The 14,137-nt window shown below is 40.5% G+C and overlaps 1 protein-coding gene across 2 annotated transcripts in view; it reads left to right on the forward strand.

Moving 5' to 3' along the window:
• LOC117228977 (RNA-binding protein 38) overlaps window positions 1-14,137 on the forward strand; it is a 39,433-nt gene that overhangs the window by 6,745 nt on the left and 18,551 nt on the right. For both annotated transcript variants that reach the window (XM_033485097.2, XM_033485098.2), the window contains 2 exons: window positions 1,386-1,512; window positions 3,990-4,050. In XM_033485097.2, coding sequence (XP_033340988.1) covers window positions 1,386-1,512; window positions 3,990-4,050 — 188 coding nt within the window. The remainder of the gene's footprint in view (window positions 1-1,385; window positions 1,513-3,989; window positions 4,051-14,137) is intronic.

Raw genomic sequence — 14,137 nt, forward strand, 5'->3', positions numbered from 1 at the left:
TAGAATGAAATAATAGAAGATTATCGACACATTATTTTCGATCTACCATAATGATTAATGATAGAAAAACATTTCTAACTGATTTTTATCCCTTGCAACAGATTTAGACCATTTTTATTTTGCATAAAGATTCGCAGTCTAATAATGATAACAAAGGATGAAATTCTGATTGGAGAATATGGATCAGAATATGGATCGATTTGATCATCTCGTTTTGTTTGTGCTTCTTTCGCATAGGGTAAGGGACCCAATTACCGAGGTTGTCCGAAGTACCGCCACTTTCATTTATTTTAACGATAAGCAATAATATGACAAAGAATTATAAGCAACAAAAGTTTAATGTAACATTTGATATTACATTAAGAGAACAGAACTATTTAAGTGCTCCATTAGTTTAGCGTAAATTCTGTTTGCCGCGAACGATACTTTTCGTTTACTGATATGGTAAACAAGTCGAATTTACGTAAATGGTCATAATTTAAGATAGTTAGCTTTCAATCTACCAGAACAATGTTATTGGACTATAAAAATCATTAGATTTTCTAAAGAAAGTATAAACATTAACATTTCTTGTACAGATTTAGAATAAATGGAGCAATATATAAATGATGACGTGTTTAAACTTTTATCGTATCAACGACAATCCGTAATTAATTTACAAAATAAACATTGAAGCTTGTATAATTTATAAATTCGCAGAAGTACCGGCTCTGTTCATACTCTACGGTTAATACAATGTATGTCCTTTAATAATTTAATTCAAGTTGGACAGGTTATCAGAAAGTTAATTTAGTATAAATACATTAAAAAATGAATGATAAACAAATTAGAAATATTTGTGCCTCATCGATATTTCGTTCACGATAACTGGTACAAGCAGTAGTTGGAAGCATCGGTAATTGGGACATTTACATCACACACACACATTTTTATTTTTCATTAAATTCAAATCGAAAGCTCTTTATAATTCGCTGCATAACTGCAGAGCTAAACAATACGAAATGCAAGGAAATATGTTAGTTTTTACGTAAAATTCAATCGTAGAATGTATAGACGAACGAAAAATTAATTTGTCTGCAACTGGGACTCTCTTACCCTACTCGCAGAAAACGTTGGGGGTTCACGACCTCGCGGCGGCTTTTCGTTGGTGAAACGCGATGACACACATCGGCATCACCAATAAGAAGTCACAATCAGGCTCGGGGACCCCCTACCGTCTTGTTCGTACAATCGCGAATCAAGTGAGCCATGTGTACCTTGTGCACAGAGAGAAAGAGAGAAAGAGGGAGAGAGGAGTTCGAACCGGTGGTTATAGGGGGGGGAGAAGTGCAAGATCCAGGTGGAGCAGTGGGATTAGCCGAATAATCGATCGGATCTGCACGCAGGTGATCATGGGAGACAGACCGGCAGCGGAGAGGGCGTGCAAAGACCCCAACCCCATAATCGACGGTCGCAAAGCAAACGTCAACTTGGCGATTCTTGGAGCTAAGCCCAGGGGTAATCTACAAGCGTGTAAGTTTGCTCATCGATGTACGGTCATTCAGTGTATGTGGATTGCGCAAGCCATTAGAAAACAGATTCAGCAGGTTAGACGGTAGCTGTTTGAGTTGTTGATGCTTGAGTGAAGTTATGCTTTGACTTCGAGAAATCTTGACTTGTGCGCGGAGCCACGTCTACCACACCCGGGACATTCCTTCTGGAAACAGACGCGAAATTCGGTACTCGATCTTTCGATTTTATGTGGGTTCATAGTTATCGCTACACTGCGGATCTGTAAGGAAAATGCGTAAGTAGCATAATAAATAATGAATACGTTAGGGGACGAAAGACGCTTCCGTTAGAACCTCTTTGCAAGCGATGCAGATCATTTTCACGCGTCTATTTATTGATCACACGCGTATGATGATAATTTACATATTATTATATTTATCTTACGTGCGTATTATATGGCGGATAGACTGTGGATTTTACGTATTTCTGAAGAAAATGGATACATAGGTTGAACGAACTGGTACATCTCAAATGAAATACGCATGCACGTTACAAACAGCTAATAAATTAGATAAATTGTTAATTTAATTTAACTACTAGAAAAATATTAATATTAATATTGTTAATTTCAATTTGATTTAAGTAACAGAAATTCATGAGACGCGAACTACCGAGACTTATCTAACTCACGTTTCCTGCAATTAGCTTGGATAATCTTTATTTAGCATTAAAGATCGACAGTCTAATAATCGAATAAAGAGAAGATTCATAAGGCACAGATCGTTTGCATTTTACGCGAAGATGATCCACGGCCTAGTCGTTATTCTCGCGTTTGTGGAATTACCATTTAATATTTGCGCGGAGCCATCGCGGGTTTCTGGTCGTTGAAACATTGCCAGATCGGTAAATCTTGGTGTAACGGACGTCTTGGACGCGGCCGGAAGTGATTCTTTTTCTTGATGCATGGAGGGCATACGTGCAACGTCGATAAAATATTATGGCGGAACGGTGTGCTGACAGTGAACCAACGTCGATGTTAATTGGGGAGACGAGCGCGTCAGTGTCCGGTTGAGCGAAATAGAATCGGATTCTGATTTCGAGCCAGTTCGAGATGAAATTTTCTGGCAGATCGCGGGCCCTGAGATTCTTACTCAATTAGATCCATCGAATGCGGACTGAAAGGGCGAAGGGCAGATTCACGAGCCACGTCCGCGCAGATCGAGAACCGTCCCCCCTGAGTCACTCTCTTCAAATTCCCGCCGTGGCTTCAGGCCAACATAGCTTGGCGCTTCGGGTACCTAAGTCTAAAATTGCCCTAACCCAAGTGCCGGATTTGCCTTTGTTTCTTTTCCTTTCCGCGCAAAAAGCCTGTTTGCTCTGGCGTCGGGTAATGATGTTTAATATTAGACTATACAATGATGCGATGGAACGAACTCTTTACCACACCGGGTTTTCAGCCTAAACGAAACGCGGCGTTGCCCAGAGCTTTACGAGGTTAATATACCGTTCGCAATTATGTGCCGTGATAAATGCTTCGTTGATTATTGAAATTGGTCGCGCGTATTTGCAATTGAAAACTAGCTGCAACGCCGACTAACGTGTCACGAGCTGTGTTACCATATCCACGAACGACTAAAGTTCTCGTTAGAAGTTTTGCGTTACCCACTTTCCGCCTCAACCGCGTCTTTAACGTCTAAAATTAGCAGTTAGGCCAAAGGTGTCTAACGTGGGACATAGTTTTTTTAAAAAAATCAGAACTTTCGATTATAAACGCTTTGATTGAAGGTAAGATATACAATCTCCTAGAAAATACGGAAGAAGGAATTTCGCTTTACGCAACGTATTTCTGAGCCTCGATTAGGGAGAATTTATACACGATAACGTAAATAAATAAATATATAATATAATAATAATATATATAATAATAAATAAATAGATAATAATGTATACATAACGGTAATAAGCTAGGGTCTCATATTATGCAACTTTACCTTACAAGCTGCGCTGAAATTATAATATTCAGTAGATTGCGAACACTTTCGAAGGGCCCACAGAAAATCAGGAACATCGTGAACCGTAATTTTGATCGAACGCATTGCGAACTGGAAGTGCCGAGATTCGCGAACCGAGTTAATTTCGTATTGCATGCAACGTTTTCCAATTGAAATGGTTTCGCGAAAGGGGCTCGTCGAGGAAGAACGTTTACGAAAAAGAGAACGAGTTTTGTGTCTCGGGCGTCAGATTAACCGACTTCTAGCTGTGGCAATTAAACGCGCGTACTCGGTTTTCGCGTAAACGTTCGACGACGTACCCGTCGCAGGAACGGCTTGTTATTTTATCTGGATAGATAGCGGTAATCGAAGTATGTGTACGCGTATTCGTAAAAGAACAAAGTGCTCGGAGTCGCGCACGGATGCCGTGTTTCGAGTTCAGGGCCATTAGAAATCAGACCATTAGAAACGTGTATAGGATTGACTACGAACTGTTTATGATTTCAGCATTCCCGTTCGCTGCTGGCATCCGAGCTGGATATCCTGCGGTCCTTCCCGGCCAATATGGGTGAGTCCACGTTGATGTGATTTGTCGAAGAATAAGTAAGAACGTACCTATTATACATGTCATTACCGTAGTTACCGAAACATTGTCGAAAGGCGTCTTGACCATTCTGACCGCGGCTATTCGAATCGCGAGGTTCACACGTTATACTAATATCGCGGAACGTTCGCTGAGAAAAAGCATAATCGATTGTGGCAATTTTGTTCCGTCCGCGCGCGCGGATAGTTCGCCGGTATTTTCAAGCGCCATTTTGCATAGTAGTAAACGATTGTTCCGAATCGGACGAGAATTTTTTCGATTCACCATTACCTTTTGTTCGAAATCGATGTTTCGAGGTGATCGCTTTAGGCAACACACACACACGTACACACACACGCGCACATACATACATACATACATACACAAAAAATGATACGATAAGAATGATATAATTGATACACGGAAACGAAGGTATTTGGTTGAATAATTTTGCTAACATTTTGTTAAAGATAGACTGTATATAACGTTTCAGCATCCTGACGCGTGCGCGTAAGGGGGCAGGCTGAGAATCCTCATTGCGAGATCCTTGAGACCGCCAAGGGCTGTTCTAAGGAGCGCAATTAAAATACAAAAAAAAAGTATCGAAAGAGAAACAAACACAAAGACATGAGAGAGAGGGAGAGAGAGAGAGTGAGAGAGAGAGACAGAGACAGATACGAAACAAAACGAAAAAAAAAGTATGAAACTAAAAGACAGAAAAAGGGGCAGAGATATTTGAAAAGGGAGAGAGAGGGAGAGAAAGAAAGAAAAACGAAAGCGGCACACGCACACGTATCGGAAGCCATGAGTACCCAATGAATTTATTTCTACCAAACGATAATCTTCCGAGGATCGGTCTCTTCTTCTTCTACTGTTTTTTTTGGTTGTGTTTTTTGTTTCTTCTTTCTTGATGAGATTGACGTTGAAGTGATATAATTGACGATTGCGGTTGCTGAAAGATTTGTTTGTTACTGGTTTTGACTTTTTTGGTCTTTACTCTTTTACACTCTTTTTCTTAATCAGCATAATCACAATAATCGTAATCATAATAATACTGATTGTAGTAATAATAATAATAAGAATAATAATAATTATAATAGTAATAATAATAATATAATAATAATACTTAATAATAATATTATTAATTGCAATAACGATGGTTGCAATCCGAAAGAGGCACTATCCATTCGCAGCAACGTTACTCCCTTGTTCAGCCATCAAGGTAACAGCAATTGAGAAAACGTGATACATTTTCCTTTTGTCTTTTTCTTTCGTCGAAGGCGCGAACCTTCGACGCGGATCAAGAGACACTTGCTATTAATTGTCGCGACCGATTGATCGACGACACTTACCAGCAAGCATCGAACAAGACGTTCCGCCACGTTTTCGTAGACACTTACAAAACTAGCTGCACATGTTACAGGTTTTTTTTTAATTTTACTCTCCACCCTATTGTTTTATTTTTTTTTTTTTTACTGTTAATATCGAGTGTGTTTCCGTCAAGTATTCTGTTTCTTTTCGAGTTTGAACTTACTGACGTGTGTACTTTTTTCTCTCCAGTTTTGAGTTCACAGTTACATCGTACATATATTTATATACATATTTGTTTTTTTTTCTCTTCACATGGTTTTGCCTTTGGTGGCGGGGTTCGCCGGCTTCGAAGGTTCTTCGGAATCAACGCGAATCGTGTTCCGCTCGCTTTAGCTAGAGCGTAGATGTTAGAAGTAATTCGTGCGGGAGCTATGCCCCGCCTGGCCGACCGTTCCAAATATTTATGCGTCCGGACCGGCGTAGCCAGCACGCGGGCCGCATCGTTCCACGAAATTTCATGGTTTTTCCGGAGAAAAACCGGAGGCGTCCGCGTCCACGTTTCTAGCCATTCGAAACCGTTTGACGAGACGGGACTGGAAAGTGCGAGAAACAACCAGGAGAGATTAACCGTGTACGGTAGAACCGTGTTGAATTATAAACGACGCGGCCGATTCGTCGAAGCGGCGGATCTTTCGTGTTTTTTCGCCGGAAATCGACCCGCACCGCCGCGAAACACGACAACGTTCATTAATTTTTCACAACGGAAATCGATTCCATCGCGGTTTACCTCGGTTGGCCCGGCCAGATTCTTTTGCCGGGCAATGAAATCCGTCGAGATATTACACCGCACCGAGACACCGAGCACGTGTGCTCACGGTTCGCCTAAAATAAGCCATTCAAGTGTCTCGATCGACTGTACAATTAGCAACCATGCTTCATAAACATATCGGACTAAACAATTGTTCGACCAAAAGGACAAATACTTTCTATACGCAATTCGAACGATCCGTCGAAATACGCTGCGTAGAATATTTTCGTACGAATCTCGGTGTTTCGAACTATAGTAATGTCTCCCTAACTGAGACGCTAAGATTGTCCACGAAAATGGACAATTTGGGAAGAGAAGATACGATTATTCGAGCCTTGTAGCTCTCGTTTTTGTACTTGTTGACAATTCGTGACTATAAAAATAAACCGCAAGGCTCGAATAATCGTATCTCCTCTCTCTAAATCGTCCATTTTTGTGGACAAACTGAGCGTCAATTAGAGAGACATTACTGTATGCCGATGTCTCTCGAATCGGAACTTTTTCTTTTGCAAATTGTACCCGTACAATTTCTGCAGCTGCGAATTGCATTCGAAACGCGTGTCGTTTGCTGTCGCAATTAAAGGAAATGCTTCGATGGTTTTTTCTATCATGCAAACGCCAACAAAAACCGTCGGAAGATCGTTCGCCAGCGACTCGTTCGTTAACTCGAAGCCAAGGATCGGCGAAATGTTCGCGATCTTGTCCGTTCAAGAACGCGCGTGTACGACGATCGAGATATCATCGATCGTGGGAATCGTCGATCGTGTGCGGAAGGGTACTAACTAACCCACTGACGATTGTACGACATGAATTTTGTTTAGATGAAATGGTTTATTCGTCGAGTGTATAGGCTCCGCTAACCATTTACAATAATTAATAACCTTGTGTGTGTGATGAAGGCTTACACTACACTTGGTGTCGCTATTGGTGTTGTATTTTTTGGTGTTGTACGTGGTGGTTTTTGGACTTTTAATATAACAATGGTGTACTGTTTACTCTTAGAGAACGAAAGACAAAAGAAACCAGCGAATAATGAATTCCGCGTGCGCGTAACGTCTACCTGCGACTCGAAGTGAGAAAAATGCCTGCGAGAATCAAATTTTAATCGGATCCACTTGAAACGCGTTGCACTTTCTTCTTTCGTGGAAATTCTGTTTGGGTCAGTATTTATGGGCACCTGCGAAAGTACAACGAGTCGTATTTACGCGGTTCAATGTGATCGCACGCAAAGATTTACTCAAACTTATGTCGCATAGATTAGCAAAGGGTTTTCTGAAAAATAGACGATTGGTGTGTACTTTTCACTTTATCCACGTTGCTTTGTACGAACGACAAGTCTGAATTTATTATGAGACCAACCGCCAGTTTTATCACAGCGTGTGCTTTCACCGTTTCCTATGAGAGAGTCTGAGTAATTTCGATAAATTTAGAGTGAACAATGAGAAATCTATCATTTCGACTGGCACGATAAGTTACGTGTTGAATAAACAAAATAACGATGTAGTGGATAGAATGCCCTTTTCGCGATCTCGAAAGAGTGATCACAGTAGTGATAAAACACTGAAAACTATGAGAAAATTACAAGAGTCTACAATCAAGGAAAATTACTCGATTAACTCTTTACAGTTCACTGTAACTTTCAAATTAATCAGAAAAGTTGTGCGTCACAATTTGAAATCTTATCACACACATCAAAGTAAACCCGTATTATTAAAAAATCGTAAATTCGTTGTAAAGGTTGCATTTCCTACATTCACTGATTTCGAGTTACATCAATTATTTCGAATCCACATAAAAATGTAGGATTTATAGAGGGTCAAGTTCCTTAAATAGGCACTCGTTCGTTGCAATCAGCATCACCGTATCGATATATTTTCGGAAAACAATCATCAATCGAGCACAAAACTGAAACAGTAATTTCTCACAGTTTCAAATCCAACGTTCCACACGTTTCAAACGGAGTCTAGAAACTCCGCTTCCGGTTTCGCAGAAGATAAAGCTCGATAGAGTCTGAAGGAGGCATTAATTTCAACCACGCACACACCCTTGCGCGCATCATCAGTATTCGCATACGTCGACGAGAATATCATTTACGTCGAGCGCGCCATTGGGAATGCGTGCGTATTGTGGAACACGTGTCCTCGAATTAGTTGGGCATAGGTGGAAAAGTGAAATTCTACACCGCATCGTGAGTTTTACGTGTCGAAGAGGGTTTTCTCGGTGCTGGTAAATCCGTGGTGTCGTAAGCTATCATAACCGACCGCCAACGACAACCACGACGACGACGACGACGACGACGACAACGACGGCGGCGGCGGCGACGGCGAAGACGACGCGTCGCGTCTCGTCGGCCATCTTGGAGGTTCTGGCGCTGGTCCAGTCTTTATTTAGATCCACCTGTCTCCCGTGTCAGCTTTTATGCTCGAGACATTTCCTCGAGGGTTCCTATGAGAGGATTTTAAACACGAATTAACGCCGTTCCTTCGGTGTTTAATGCTACCAAAAGCAACCGCTCAACAATAAAGTCTATTTTCCGCCGGTCTCGTCAATTACGATTATTTATGCGGCAAATTGTCGTTCGCTTTTTAGTTTTATTCGAAATTAAGAATATTGTTTCTTTTGTCCGGTCTCACGGATCACACCTTTCTTCTCTGATTTTATGTTAATTTAGTCGGACTTATAGTACGAAAGATTATTAGAAATTAAAAATATTTTGCTTCCTAAATGGAATTAATTGGAAATGGCAAACAAGGAACCCTGATTTCAACAAAAAACTTCGCACAAGCGTTTATTAAACTTATCTAAGAATTTGGTTCTCTTTAATTCGTCCATGTTCGTTTCTTACTTCAATGAGAAAATCAACTCTTTTCTTCAAGTGAATCCATTTACTCGTTCAATTAATTATAAATCGTTGGCGACAAAGATTGCCAACAAATGGTTGAAATAAAAATTTCGCTGTCAAAAACTGCAACGTCAAGAGAGCGAAATAGCAATTTCAAAGTGGCAAGAAATGGAACAGCTTTTATTTCGATCGTTTTTCCTCGTTTACGATTTATAAGCACTCACATAAAAGAGTCCTCTCAGCGCACTAATATTTCTTCTATATGTGCCATTCTAGAACTATAAATCAATTTTTAAGCTTGTTTTCACGTCGTTCGTGGTAGAGTATCTAGAATATTGCGTATTCTACCCTCGTGGTAGAAGTTCTTACAGTAAATGTGTAGAAAATGAAGCACAATTTCGAATGTAATAATTGGACTATGGATTTTACGCATTTATGGCAAAAATGGGTAAGTGCGCTACAGAACAGTGCGAGGCAGAAGAATTTAAGAACGTTGATACATTATTTTCGACTTCTTAAAACTGTTAAGAAAAGAAATACATATTTATTTAACACTTGTTTTATAGCATTTGGACACAAGATTACTATTGTGTGTGTATCCGTATTATCTTAAATCCAATTGCTAGTGTCAGTTTTGTAAAGAATCGCACCAATAATATCCATTAAATAGCTCGACCTTTTCAGCCGCAAATCCAGCTTTTCAGGTTAGTTTTGTAAGGAATCGTACCGATAATCCATTGACCCTCAAAGACCCTCGTTGTTTACACAAGTGGCTTCGTCAGGTAGGTTTCTATCCGATTCGAAAACTGCAAATATTACGCGTGGGGTAGAAATCCATTATGGTCTACACCTAAATCTGTTTTTACACGATAATTTTTTTACACGGTTTTGGTTTAGCACGGTTTAGACAAATAAATTCAATTTTCTTTTTACACGATTTCATTCGATTTAGCACGGTTTAAAAAATTATTTCATTTCAATTCTAATGACCATTATTTCAATTAATCGCAATTTTCTAGATATATTTATCTTTGACAGGTGTCTACTATATCCTTTTTACAGGTTTTAAGGATATGGGAACAATTCCATATTTTTCTATATGCGTCTTCTGTATTTCTGTACGCACACGAGGTCTTTTTACACGCTCTTTTTTTAAATGGTTTTTTCCGGGACGTATCTATCGTGTAGGAGCAAAATTGAGCGTACATAAAATCTAACGTCTCTAGAAGAAGTACATATAAAAGATATGTTGAAAAGATAGCTAAATAAAATGATAAAAGATCTTAAGTATATTAGGTTATATTTTTGTTAAATAGGTTCGCTGTACGGAGGCTAATAATCCATTAAATTGCTAGATTTTCGATTTCGAGCACAGTCAAAATGATAATGGACGTACGAACAGTGTAGTCGTCGCTTGAGCTTCTCCATTTGAGCGATACAGGAAACGTTCCTTCGATTTAGTCTTTTATTTAGCAGACAGCAGTCTTGTGGTTGGCGCTTCACGCGGAATGTCAGTTTTTATTTTCATTGTCGATGCTTCTATCCACCTGTTACTGTCACTCGCGAGACGTGGGCCGTAACGTTTCACGGCGGACGAACGCCTCTAGGCGTTTAATTTCGTATCCACGAAAGTAGGTATTCGAAACTATCGTGCAAGCTCGGCTTTCAGCGTGTCGCCGTCGCCGCCGACTCCTGTTTCACGAAACCATAATTTCTTACGCGCCCGGAACGGGGTCTACTGCCCCGATATCCGAAGGGAGACCATAAATAATCGCTTCCTCGACGTGCAATGAACTGTATTTCGAAAGACAAAGCTTTATTTTCGTCGCCCCGCGTTATTTTTCTTTCTACCTGGCCGACGACGTTCATCGGCGTTCCGTGGCCTCGTTGATGGATTATGTTACTACGAAAAATCGTTCGTCTTCCGTCGTTCTCGCATTTCATATTTCACAAGGCACCGAAACTATTCGAGGAGATCTGTCTCTGAATGTGGGTCGACTTCCGGATTGCCGGGTCCAGAACGTTTGTAAATTATTTCTCGCCTTGATTGTCCAATTACCGTTTTATTAGACTGCGGTTCGTCCGACTGAAATGTTAATTAATCGCCGCCATTGAGAAAATAGGGCCAGACGTTCTATTTATACTAGAAACAGTCCGCTGTTCGATCAACACGTTGTTGATCGTCGTTTCGCCGATGATTTATCGCGCCAATCTGCATCAGGACCACCTTCTTAGAAATTCTATGACGTTTTGTATTCGATCAAATCGGTAATCCGATACAGTGTTGCAAAATAACTCTTGACTTCTTGGACAAGCGATGAAAATAAAAGTCAGAGTTATTCTTAGACTGCGAATTTGATGCATTCGTGACAATAATTAGCGGATCGAATACAAAACAGAGATAAGTTGCATTATTTCGGAATCATAAAAATGATTGGACAACGAAATTAACGTCTATGTAGTTCCTGCATTTTATAACTAGCGCATTTATAATTTTTATTTCTTGTTATCAAAATTACTATATCAGTACTTTTTATAGCCTTCAGAAATGAACAGTGTTTTGCACGTATTATTAAACGAACGTAGTATTCGAACGCGTCCAAGACGAAATTAAACCGTAGTTTACATCGAACCTAAAGCTCTCACTTTTCGATATAATTAACTCCTTAACTAAAGAACAGTTGTAAAACGTATAAACTTTGCTAAACCCGAAACTGTATCTCGTTTTCTATGTACGCAGAGCCGCTTCTAGCACGAGCTAATCGAATGACGTCAATTTCTTTTTTGGCAATCGAGTGAAAACAAGTTTAGAAATTGATTTATAGTACTGGAATGACACGCGTATGGATGACATGCTTGTGCGTCAAGAGGATACAGGCTTCCATGTGAATGTTTATAAATCGTAAATGTAGATCAAATCGGTGGAAATAAAGGCTGATTCATAAAGAGTAAGCAATAAATTCGGGAAAGAAGGAAATTACATGTTCCGGGGTTTATTCATGAAATACTCGGGTCTCGAAGTCCAGGCAGACTTCGAGTGATAGATTATCAAGGGACAGTTTCAGACGTTCACCATGAGCATTTCGTGATTTAGGTTCGAATGACTAAGAACTAACACCGAGATGACACTGCAACTAGAATGCGTTGGCATACAACATTAAACCCTGCGCTTTACAATGACGTCTCAGAAACGTCACAGGTTTCGGATGCCAAACTATCTTTAGATTGTCATCATAAAAGTACGCAGTCACAGGCTCAACCACATTACAATCGTTTTGAAGCGACGCGAATATTTTCCACCGTTGCTTATGTAGAACGTCGATCGAAAGTCGATTGAACGTCATTTGCAATTGTTTAATCGGCGAAACCGCCATGTAGAGAACGATTATAGCACAGCTCGCGTGCGCAACAAAAAGAATCGCATCGGTCAAACTATCTTTAGCTTGTCATCATAAATTAACATTAAATCTACCAAAGACTAAAAGACTGACGTGTGTTGTTCTACAACAGCGACAAGACCGAATTTATTTAAACACCTCGCTATAATGTAAGCATAAATTAAGTCTTTGTAACGTAAATGATCTTAAAATAAAAATGTAAAACAGGTCAAAATGACCGGCACGGTAGATTTAACGATCACATACGTGGTTACGTTCTAACAACGCTATAGTAATTGTTTTAAAGCAATACAAGCATATCTTCACCGTTGTTTATACAGAACGTCGATTCAACGTCGATTGAACGACAATGAAACGCGAATTGCAATTGTTTAATTAATGAAACCATCGGTGCAATGGGAGCACCCCCCGCGTGCGCAACGGAGGGTTGCGACGGCCAAACTATTTACCGTGCGTTTGTCGGTCAGATGATTTTCGTCGGAATTTGGCTCCGGCGTTGTCACATGAGAGTCCGCTTCGGCAAGGTGTCGCGAAAAAAGCGCAATCGCGGCGAGACAATTAAGAGATCGTCGGACCACCCTCCGAGCACACCATTGGTCTGCCTCGCTCCGCAAGTATTGGCAGATGATCCCATTGGATTATCCACGGCGCCGGCGCTCGCTCAATCCGTGTACTGCGCATCGACTCGCCACGTAAATACACGTGCACATCTAGACGAGCCAACCACATGCGATTGCGACACTCGTACATCCTTGGAGTCCACGAACACGCCGGCATTTCGCCGAGACCCGCAGGTACAGGTGTCCCCCGGGTTAGCTTGTTGTCCGGGAGGAAAGCGCGACGTCCTCATCGACACGCAACGCGGAAACACCATAAAGAGGAAATTAGTCGCGCGACCACCTGGCACACGTGCCACCATGTTCCTGCGAGCGTGTGGGACCGCGACGAGATTACTCGACGCGATTTCCGTGGCCTCGAAAAAGCCTACACGATCCCGGAACCGCTATTGCAGGGTTCGATTCGATATTGTACCCTCGCTCTACCCTAATTTCACTATGTATATTCGGCGCGGTGTACAGTCTTCGATACGTACTGTAGGGCGCTTTTAGACGCAATTGGGATTTAGGAACCCTGAATGCTTTTTCACCCCCTGTCGTACCATTTTCTTCACGGTCACAACGATTAGCACTTTGGATGCCGTGTATGGATTGCTTTATAAAGGTTTACATAAAATCTTACGCATTTGATTAGAAAAGAAACTGATAAAATTAATAAAATTGATGAAGTTGATATTTCAGTATCGTTTTTCGTTATTTTTCTTAAACGTTTCTCATTCACACCCCTTAACGCTAGAACTACCAAGCCTTAAACGCGACTAATATATTTGTAATGTCGTTTTAACTCATTTGATAGTTCCTTTATTTCACTTCATTTATTTATTTTTTATTTCACTTTACGCCAGAAAAGCGCAAGCACATACGCTGTTTCTTCCAAATTCAATGCGTCCATCACCACTCTAACAAACAAAATATCTCCAACACATAGTTTCCAAACGAATTTCAAATAGTTTACACTGAACAGAATCTCCGTAGATGCAGTTCACAACGCAAACTCTATCCAAAAACATTCACAAACGTATTTCGTTCGTTCTAAATTATTTTCACTGAGATTCAGATGATTGCCGTGTTAACTAGGTCACAAGATAGCACAGTT

This window comes from Megalopta genalis, chromosome 12, assembly GCF_051020955.1.
Source record: "Megalopta genalis isolate 19385.01 chromosome 12, iyMegGena1_principal, whole genome shotgun sequence".
NCBI lineage: Eukaryota > Metazoa > Arthropoda > Insecta > Hymenoptera > Halictidae > Megalopta > Megalopta genalis.